Source organism: Alosa pseudoharengus, unplaced genomic scaffold (genome assembly GCF_046254945.1).
Source record: "Alosa pseudoharengus isolate Yale_2024_CS ecotype anadromous, Long Island Sound unplaced genomic scaffold, YU_APseudo_1.1 YU_APseudo_1.1_scf_15, whole genome shotgun sequence".
Lineage (NCBI taxonomy): Eukaryota > Metazoa > Chordata > Actinopteri > Clupeiformes > Clupeidae > Alosa > Alosa pseudoharengus.
The window spans coordinates 27,736,784-27,747,276 of record NW_027468620.1 but is presented as its reverse complement, the minus strand read 5'-3'; the positions used below and the strand labels follow the sequence as shown (position 1 = coordinate 27,747,276).

Here is a 10,493-nt window from a genome sequence, read left to right as displayed (position 1 = left end):
AAAGTAATCAAACATTTTAATCGATTATAATTGCTATGCTGCCCCTATGTGCTGCCCCCTATTGCTTTGGCTGTCTTACTACTTTAGTAGAGTTTACTACAGTCACAAAATAAATCAAATTTGCCCTGCTTTAAGTCTTTGTTATACATTTGTATAAAAATACATTTAATTGTCGTTTTTGTTCGTCTAAGGCATTTACCATCAAATGCAGAATAGTTGCGGCAAAATTAATCTGCTTGAGTTCACAGGTTAAAGTTTTATGACGTAATTTTCCCGCCACGGCTAACTGAGTGGGGTGGGACAACGTGATTACAGATCAAATTGGTGGACAGTGTCTTGTGAAAGAAATATACAATAATATTACTTACATTTTCATCAATACAATGCCTTCCGCACAGGACTGGATTAATAATCCTCTGGGCGTTGTCGAGGGGATGTTTGGTAAGAAACAAACCCATGCGAGAATGTTTGCTTGCTTGATAGCTAACGAAGTTAACTTAGCTAAAAAGTTGAAAAGCTTATCCACATGTCCGTATAAGTTTGTGTTGCGTTTTAATTCGCATCGTAATTTACATTATACTTTTGCAAACAGTGAGTAAAACTAAGAAGACAGTTTTGGTGTTACCATCGCACTATAGTTGGGTTTTTTTGGTCAAATACAAAATGATAACTTTGACTGTTATTGTTGTGGTTAGGAACGTGTCAGTTGTCTCCTCATCCTTTCATTCGTAATGGCTCTTGTTGAAGCATATTATTGACGTTTAATCTGTGAGTATGTCAACTTTTACAGCACAGAGCAACTGTAATCCAGAATGGGGGAAAAAAGTGGTGGATTACTTCAAAGACAAATTGTCAGAGAAAGAAGCACAAACTTGGGTAAAGAGACGTGATTTTTTGTCACTTGAAAATGTTATGGCCATGCGAGGCCTACAGTTAATGTAACTAAAAAAAAGACGGAGGAATTGATCACAGACTTGAAGAACCTGCCACATTTTGAATGGCTCTCTGATATGAGCCTGTATTTACAGGTTCCCTCACTGAACGACGTTCCTCTCCATTACCTGAAGCCCAACAGTCTGGTGAAGTTCCGTTGTCTGGTGCAAGACATGTTTGATCCAGAATTCTACATGGGAGTGTATGAAGCTGTAGACCCTGTGACCAAGTCAAAAGCAAGTCTTGTTTTGTTTTGATACGGGTGGTGGTAGGTAGTGGTTAAAGAGCCGGGCTAGTATGCAGTTGCCTGAAAAGTTGTGGGTTAAATTCCTGGCTTCCTTCGTTCTGCACTTGAGCAAGGCACTTAATCCCAAGTGGCTCCGGAGACATTGGCCCTTGTATTATCATTGACATAATAAATCGCCTGTTAAATGAATAAATGTAAATGGAAGCTGGATTTGACAGATACATGACGTGACGCTGAACCTAAAGCACAAACTAGTGTTTTATTTTTTCAATTGATAGATTAAACTAGACAGTAACAGCAATTTGGCCACTGTTTCATAACAGACTTTTGTGATTATTTCAGAGTCTGAAATGTGGAAAATACAAGGATGTCACAGACTGTGTTGTAAGTACCTTACTTGTCTACTTTACCTTAGTTACTACCTATACAACCATTTATTGATTATTTACTGTTTTTTTAGGGGGGGGGGTTATATTTTTTGTCATGATTTTATAGTAGGTTGCATTGCATCATTGCTACATGTATATGAGACACAACTAGTAATTCCCTTTTAATACCAAATGGGGGCAGTATCATAGTATGTAGGCAATATACCAATATTGCATATCACCATCTCTGAAAACCTGAGAAGTGTATTTTATTGTAACTTCTTTGTGATCTGCCTCACAGAAGGAGGTATTAGGCCATAGTTTGAAGACGGTGGTGTTAGGGGTTTTGCATAAGAAATTAGAACTTGAAAATCTTGCAGGATTTTCTTTAGGACTAAATTTACATTCAGGGTTTTTGTTTTCTGTAAGCTCTATATGCATTGTGCTGCCATTTGCTAGTGCATAGAAATGAAAGAAAATGCTTGAAATGTTTGTATGGCTAATTCAAACCAAACCAAGGTATTCCTCTATCTGATATCAGCAGGTGGATTTCAATTCCAGAAACAGTGTCACATCTGAAAGACAAACCTTCTACTGTGTGCCAGTTCCAGGGGAATCTCCATGGGTGAAAGAGATATCCTTCACATTCATTGTTCCTAGTGATTAGGAACAACATCAATGAAAAACTCAATCATCACCAAAGTCATAGCTATTGCTTTAACCTTTTAAATGAAAGGTTTATGCAAGAGATGAGTGATTTTAAAAATTACACATAATGACATGATGATCTCTAATAGTCTGGATGTTGGTCACTGTTATATTAGTTAATTTATTCCTTGACTGTTGACCACTGCTATGCCCACTCTAGCCAGGCTCGTGTCATTCCCTCCACCTCTTACACTCCAAACCGACAGAAGCGCAGCTATGAAGACGATGATGAAATGGACACACAACCACAAAGGCCAAGGGACTCAAACACAGGTAGAAGGAAAAACGGCACCAATATGTAATCTGTCATTTGGGTATTGTTGGGTAAATCATTTTATGACCACTCATTATGAAAATCCATTTTTTATGTCATGTTTTAAAGGGTGATCTAATGATGAATGTTGGTATCCAACTTTTGTCACTCACTTCAATCTGTTAATTATGTTGAAGTTTTTGTGAAATATATATCTTTTTCAAAAACATTCTCTCACCAGTAACTTTCTGCCACTCTCTATACAGGATCTCATAGTTCTGGTGACTCCCAAAGAAACGGTGACCCCAAACGCCAGGAGACAGAAGCTCCCTCCAGCAGCAGCACCTCTCCCCCAAGCTGCACTTCCCCTCTGGACCTGAACTACCCCTTACCTGGAGAGCAGGGCCCTGCCTGTCTGGTCAAGGTACCTGCAACTTCTGTGGCTCTTCACACCTGTTGATGATCATTGCTCTGAGATGTCATAATTGTGTACAGCTCTTTTTGGAAAAGCCTTCTGGATGAACAGAGGACCCTTTCCACAGTGTTGAATAGTGAGCTCAGTAGTTTGTCTTTTGTTGATTGACAGGTGTACGAGGGCTGGGAGAGCTTCAAACTGAACGACACACTGGAGGTGTTTGGGATCCTGTCTGTTGATCCGACTCTGAGCGGAGTGGCTGAGGAAAAGTAAGATTCTTCTCAGCTAGGGTTAAGTGGCTTTTATCTGATTAGATACAGAGCTCAGAGAGAATATCGCACACAAAGATTACATGCAAAAGTTACTTACAACTTAATATTTGGACTTCTATACCTAACTAAATCACATTTTCTTGTGGTAGGCTTTTTACATGTCTTTTCGTAAAAGCATTTTATGTAATTTTCACTTTTCTGTTCAACAGTGCTGTAACCAAAGTGAGAGTAAAAGTGAAAAGCAAAACACTGTCAGATTTCTGTCTGACATAGGGAACTGCTGGAAACATGTTGAGCTCATCCAAAGTGTTTCTGTGTTCCTTCAGTCTCCTTTTAATGTGTCAGTGAGTAATGTTCTTGTCCTGTCTGCATTTTAGAGAGGCCACTTCACTGTTGGACCCCACGGATTCCATGGAGACGGCAGAGGAGCAGAGAGCTCACAGCCCTCCTCCTTCTCTAGTGCCTCGTCTCCACATGGTCTATGCCCTGCCCCTTCAGCACAACAACCCACTGCTGCCTTCTGCTGGGTCGGAGGACAAAAACGCCTGTAAGCCTATACGGTCATCTAAAAATAGCATCACACAGGTTTAGAAGTTGCCACACACACAAAGCAATGTTTTCCCTGTAATATTAACATGTATTAATGGATCTTGACACAAAAACTTTGATTACATTTATCATACACTATGTGTTTATTTCATACTTAGTTAGGGTTGGGTATCGTTTGAATTTGAACGATTCCGATTCCAATTCCGATTTCTTATTTCGATTCCGGTTCCTAGCGATTCTCGATTCCGATTTTTTTAAGAGGCTGGGTCAAAAAAAGTTTAGGATATTTTAAATGAGCTAGCTAACCAACGGTCTTTCTCAGGGTACATTTTCCAAGTGCAAATTTAAAGACTTTTAAGACCTTTTCAAGACATCTAAATGAAACTTAAGACTGCACGGCAAAAGGATATATATGACTGTTTATGCAATAGTTTTTTTTTTCCTACTAATTTTAACCCCCACCCCATTTTGGATGTCTACAGAAGTTACCAAATATATTTTGGCGAAAGAAAAATAATTGTGTGTGAATTACCTTCAAAGCTATAAATGCCCAATTTTAGGGTCTGGGCTGCTTGCTTTTGAAGCTGGTTGTACATATTTGGTTTTGCTTACTGCTGAGGCTGACTGTTCTTCACCTGTGTCTGTAGTAGCCTAGGCTACTTGCCAAAGACATGTGCACTGGACTGGATTCCCTTCAATATTTTTTTCAAAGTTAGACTAAGCTATTTACATATTTTAATAAGCCTACTTTATATAATTTACTATGTGCATCTATTGTCCAATATGCAGCACAGCAAATTAAAGTTAATCCACTACTTTACATTTTGCATACCACTTGTATCTAAACCAACCAAAGCTTGACTGAAACATTGTAAAACCATTGACTTGTTTTAAATTAATTAAGAGACAGGTCCTCCTCGCATGATCCTGCTGAAAACCGCTGATTTCATCTCAAGCACGCACGTATTATGAACACACGTTTTTTTTTTATGTAGCCAGTCGCCGACATTCAAAAAATATGCGGTTATAGTTCACAACTTTTGCGAAGTAGGCCTAGCCTACTGGGAAACGCTGGCAAGCAAGCTGCTGGCAGATATTACAGGTAGGCTATTATAACTTAGACAGATATTTTCTTCCCTAGGCTAGGCCAGCAACACACGCTGGAAAGATGCAAACAGATCAACTTACAGTATTTCCTCCTGATTGCGAAGCACTGCACATAATTTGACCAGCAGTCTTCGCGACCATATAGTTTGTGAAACGATGCTGCGTCCGAGCAACGATTTTAGATGCCAAGCGCAACTCCAAAAAGGAGAGCAAATGAGCGTCCGGCTTGAGGCTGCGCCGGACGCCGGACAGGGCTTTTAAAATCCATATGTCCGGCCTAAATTCGAACGTATGGCCAACCTATCGCTCTTTCTTTCTCTTGCTCATTCTACCGTAGGCTTCCTCATTCCACGTAGGCTACCTGTAGCCTATATCTCTCTGGCCTCAGCTACACCACGAAAACGTCAGGCATATTATTTTGTACATAGGCCTACTGTATTATTACTGTTTTCACTCCTTTAACCACACCCGTGAAAAACATCTTCACTCTGCAACCACTACACTTCTTCCCGTAGCCTAATAGCTTAGTCACTTATAAAATTGTGTTTTAAATACACGAAACTGGATTGAGACATCACTCGCTCTCTTGCACTCGTTGGCGGTCCCATACGCACATTTAATACCTCTCTTTCGAAAATTCAGTTGTAGGCTATTTAAGACTATTTAAGGATCCGCGGGAACCCTGCTTTCTGAATGAAATAGTCTGACCTTCTTCATGAATTTTAATTCTATGAACTATGCGCTTCTTCGTTGGTGTTCAGCCGTTTCTTCTTCAGGTCGGCGGACTGGGAATCGAAACTAGGAATCGAAATTTAAACTTTTGAACGATTCCGGGAAAATCGCAAAGATAGTCCCGGTTCCAACCAATACTCGATATTCGATACCCAAGCCTATACTTAGTCATGCATAATGTTGTAATTTTGACAGCCCTTTCTTGAGATTCATCCATTGGTATTGTAGGCAGTTTGTTAACAAGATCTTTCATTGCAACTAGCAGCAGTTGCAACTAACAGTTTCTATTTCAGTACTGAATGTGTTGGTCTTTTGTTTGTCCAGTTGTCACCAGTTTCCTGAGTGAGCTGGGTTCCATCAGGTCCGAGTTTCTGGCCTACCTCACACACATCCTGCTGGGGGACGCCCTGGCTGCAGAGTACCTGCTCCTGCACCTCATCTCTAATGTGTACGTGACCACCTTCGCCTCAGACGTCTCTCCGCTCTTTATAATTTGTCCTAATTGGTCCTGTTCATGTATATTTCAATATAACAATGACAATATTGGTATTAATATGTTACCACTGCACTGAACTGCCTTGCACTATATTTATATTTAAATCTTAAATCTCAGACTATACTGATATTGCACTATTCCTTCCCTCTCTTCAATTGTTATTGTATATTTTTTGTAAATGTGTAAATTCTATTGTATTGTTATACTGTATACTTAACAGTATTTTCTTATATTTCTTACTGTTCTTTCTGTTTTTTTTGTTTAAAACAATTTTTTATTTGTTAAGTGAGTTATACTTTGAGAGCAAAGATTAACCAGAGTCAAATTTCTTGTTTGTTTACGCAAACCTGGCCCATAAAGCTGGTTATTGAAACCCCTTTAGTTAGTAAATGGATGGGATTAGCATTAGGTGCTATAAACAGGAGCAGTAGAGAGAGATGGTAAATGTAATTGCCTTCTCAAACCCGTTGATGTGTCTGCTCAGGTACGCCCGACGGGATGTTCTTCCGCTGGGTAAGTTCGCCCTGAACCTCAGCGGCTGCCCCCAGACCTCCCCATACACGGAACATCTCTACCGGATCATTCAGCACCTCGTGCCATCTGTGAGTGTTTATTGCACAAAGCTATTTGCTGACTTGGTGCAGTTGCTACATGAGTCCCCTCAGTGTCGACTGGACCAGCGCGAGAGACTTGGCTTGACGGTCAACAGTTATCGTCAGCTCTGATGCAAATGTCCCTTTTCACCCCGACAGTCGTACCGTCTGCCAATGAGCCTTCAGAACATGAACAGCATGCGGTTGGTGCCGCGGAAGGACTACGCGGCCAATCGGCTGGTGAGCGGCGCCCTGCAGCTGGCTAGCAACACCTCGCTGTTCCTCGACGAGACGCAGCTGGAGCAGGGCCAGCTGGACGCCGCAGGTGAGAGGAGAGCCAGGGCGCCAGCGAGTGGGGCGGGGGCGATGGCGAGTGGACAGGCAGGGTGGGGGACTGGACAGGACGAGGGGGACAGGCGAGGCCGAGCGCTGAGCCACATCAGAGGAATTTCCTCAGCTTTTAACGGGATTTGTCGCTGTGACCGTGTGGTGGCGGGACTGTCGCAGGGGAGTGCGTCAGTGGTCACTGGGCTCGCCGGTTCTCGGGTGCTTAACAGTGTTGTACTTGTCAACAGGGAGGCATTTCGGCAACCACTCGACACTTTTATGCCCTCCTGATGGGCAGAAGGGCACAGGCAGAAGTGATGTCATGTGGCAAAACCTGAAGGCATCTGTTCCATTCACAGCGCCAGTGGCGAAGCTCTTAGAAGATCCAGTTACATTTTTTGGGTGTAATAAAGTGACCTGACGTGAGGGGCGCTTGACCCAGGGCTGACCCACAGTGCAAATAGCAAAACAACATGTCAACAACAACAGCCATGAAGACATGCAGCAGAAGCATGACAAATGCCAGCATATTGTGTGGACATTAGAGCCAATCACAGACAGTGCAATCCTGAAGCTAGCGTGTGAGTTAGCGGCATGACTAGAAACTAGAGCCGAGTCCTTCTCATTAGGAACATCATTGCATAGATTTGGTGAAATGTGCAGTATGTATGTATATGTATGTATATGTATGTATGGCGTGTTTGCAGACGTGCATTCCTTTGACTCCCCTCTCTGCTCTCTTTCACCTGGCGTAGGTGTGCGGAACATCACAGCGCTAGGCAACCTGATCTCCTGGCAGAAGGTTGATTACGACTTCAACTACCATCAGATGGAATTCCCCTGCAATATTAACGTGCTGGTCGCGTCAGAAGGACGATCACTGCTGCCTGTGAGGACAAAAGGCCTCTGACAGAAACACACACACACACACACGCGCACACACACACACAGAGTAGAGTCAGGCAGACGCCCCTCTAGATTTACACAAGCTGAGTTTCCATGCAGGCAGTGGCACACATGAGACAAACACGTGGAGCACTGGGGGTTTGTTTTCCATGGGGCACCTGTGGAGCCAGCAGTATTTCCGACCCTGTGTGTGTGTGTGTGGGCAGGCAGGCTCATCAGTTCCCTGGCCTCGCTTTGATGCGAACAGTCTGAGGAATGTGCCGGGCTATTCTCGTATGTTAGTCTCAGGGGTTGCCATGGCTGCAGCTGCACCACAAGGACACGAGTGGGGGGGGATACCAGGCAGGGCCTTCCACCACAGAGCACAGCAAACACACCTTTCACCAAACGTCCTGAGCTCCGTTTGTTTATCCTACAGAAAGCACACACAAGTGTTTCTGGACAGGAAAGTTAGTTCCTTTTTTAAGTTGCTTAGACTAGAATCTTGTGGTGATTTTTGTCGCGAAGACTGTTAGACGCAAACCGCAAAGGCATTTCACAGTTGCCGTTGAATGACCTAAAGCAGTCATTCAAGTTGCATGGCAACAATGTTCCCACATAGTTTTGGACCAGCGCATTGGCCTTATGCAACCCAATTCAACAGTGTGTTTGCTCCCTTGTGTTCTGCTCCTTAAAGATCAGACAGAACAGAAGTAGGCAATCACCACAATTCAGATAATCTGATCTGTAATAGGTTTTGCTGAAGGATATAATGATGATATTCATGGTGCTCTGTCGTCTCTTCCCATCCCTGTAGTCGGACTGTCAGGTGCATCTGCAGCCCCAGGTGACACCACCCAACCTGGAGGAGTACCTGAGTGCCATCCAGGCGGCCCAGGCGCCGTCCCAAATGAACAAATTCCGCCTGTTCCTGAGTGTGGCCCGCCAGCTGGACTACAGCATCTCCGAGGAAGTCACAAAGGTAAGGAAAGCACATTCAGGAGAGGAGTCGCCTCTGGCTGAGAAGTGTTCCATCCAGACTATGGCACATGGGAAGCAATCTGGGATGGGTAGAATAAATGAATGAATAATGTCTGGTGAATTTTGTTTTTCACTTTTTCTTTTAGGCGGTAGAAGATGATTTTGTTGAGATGCGTAAAGATGACCCCCAGAGCATGTCAGCAGAAGACTTGCACAGAATGTTGGTCGTTTCGAGGTGAGTTTCAACTGAACTGACAATACAGTGGTCCCCCCCTCAACCACCCACCCCCAACGTCCCCCCCCCCTCAACCACCCACCCCCCTCAACCACCCACCCCCAACGTACCCTCCCCCACTGCATAAGATAATCCCATCTTTTTCTTTCCTACAATTTGAAGATTTTTTTTCTAACCAGTACTTTTGGTCTACATCTTTGAGATCTTGTGTAAACAACCTACAGCCACTCAAGGAGAGGAGAGTAATGTCATTTTATTTGCCTTTTCCAGGTTGCTGTCTCTTAGTTTTGGTCAGACTACACTCTCCACAGATGTGTGGATGAAGACCAAACATCTTGAGCTGTTGCGTATGAGCAGAGTACAGCAGCAGAAATCTGTTAATGGCCACGAACCATAGGAACCCTGTTGCCTATGGTTATAAAGGCATTTCTCTTCTCTTATCCAAGTTGTTAATGATATTAAGGACTGTGTTCTACCATTAATAAAATTATTCATGTTTAGTAAGCACCTGTTATCAGTAAATTATCAAATTTCCTGGGTTGAGCTTTGATCTTGAACTTGTATCCAATGGGAGGGGAGAAGTGGGACATTTTCAACTTGAGCCTGGAGAAAGATTCTATCTCTAAGCAGATTAATTAAATAGCTGCAATCTATTTTAAGTGTCACTTCCAAATAACAAAATGACTGACTGTGTATACACTGCCGTTCAAAAATGTGGGGTCACTTAGAAATTTCCATTCCACTCCATTATAGACAGAATACCAGCTGAGATCAGTTGCATTGTTTTTTTTTAATCAGGGCAGCAGTTTTCAGATTACATTACATTGCAGAAGGGTTCTCTAATGTTTTTTTTCAGTTAGCCTTTTAAAATAATATCAAATTAGTAAACAGAATGTGCCTTTGGAACAATGGATGAATGGTTGCTGATAATGGGCATCTGTATACTTATGTAGCTATTCCATTAAAGATCAGACATTTCTTTCTACAACAGTCATTTACAACATTAATAAGGACATTTCTAAGTGATTCCAAACTTTTGAACGGTAGTGTATGTATCTAATTTTGTCATACCAATTGTCATACCAAATTCATTGAAAAAAAAACTGCAAGCTGTACTGAATGACAGTAGTTCAGTACATGTAGCATTCACATGACTGAAAACCAAGCTGAAACGATTTGCCCTGGGCTGAGGATACAATACTCTAGCTGTTTTGCTTAGGTCATGTCATGTTATTAAATGAAAGCTAAACCGTTCCACACAGTTGCTGTCACACAAGCATCCCTCAGCGCTGCCTGGCACAGGGCACAGAGCACAACACCTCCCACACCTCATAAGCAAGCATGCACACAAACACAAACACACACACACACACACACACAATCCTTCCTCCT

The 10,493-nt window shown here is 42.6% G+C and overlaps 1 protein-coding gene across 1 annotated transcript; it reads left to right on the top strand.

Moving 5' to 3' along the window:
* The first annotated feature begins 285 nt into the window (after positions 1-285).
* Positions 286-9,605, top strand: mcmbp (minichromosome maintenance complex binding protein). The gene is made up of 16 exons (XM_076286127.1): positions 286-441; positions 791-876; positions 1,029-1,169; positions 1,523-1,564; positions 2,090-2,182; positions 2,400-2,529; positions 2,776-2,933; positions 3,096-3,193; positions 3,574-3,743; positions 5,909-6,032; positions 6,565-6,682; positions 6,833-6,998; positions 7,756-7,889; positions 8,703-8,867; positions 9,013-9,101; positions 9,372-9,605. The coding sequence occupies exons 1-16, from the start codon at positions 384-386 to the stop codon at positions 9,496-9,498; spliced, it is 1,899 nt and encodes a 632-aa protein (XP_076142242.1). The 5' UTR covers positions 286-383; the 3' UTR covers positions 9,499-9,605.
* The last annotated feature ends 888 nt before the right edge of the window (positions 9,606-10,493 follow it).

What these genes read in the sequence shown, in the direction of transcription:
- mcmbp (XM_076286127.1), top strand. Translation starts at nt 384, where the DNA reads ATGCCTTCCGCACAGGACTGGATTAATAATCCTCTGGGCGTTGTCGAG. An exon ending in GTCGGAGGACAAAAACGCCT is followed by an intron (nt 3,744 to 5,908) that starts GTAAGCCTATAC and finishes TTGTTTGTCCAG; the next exon opens with TTGTCACCAGTTTCCTGAGT. An exon ending in AGAATGTTGGTCGTTTCGAG is followed by an intron (nt 9,102 to 9,371) that starts GTGAGTTTCAAC and finishes TGCCTTTTCCAG; the next exon opens with GTTGCTGTCTCTTAGTTTTG.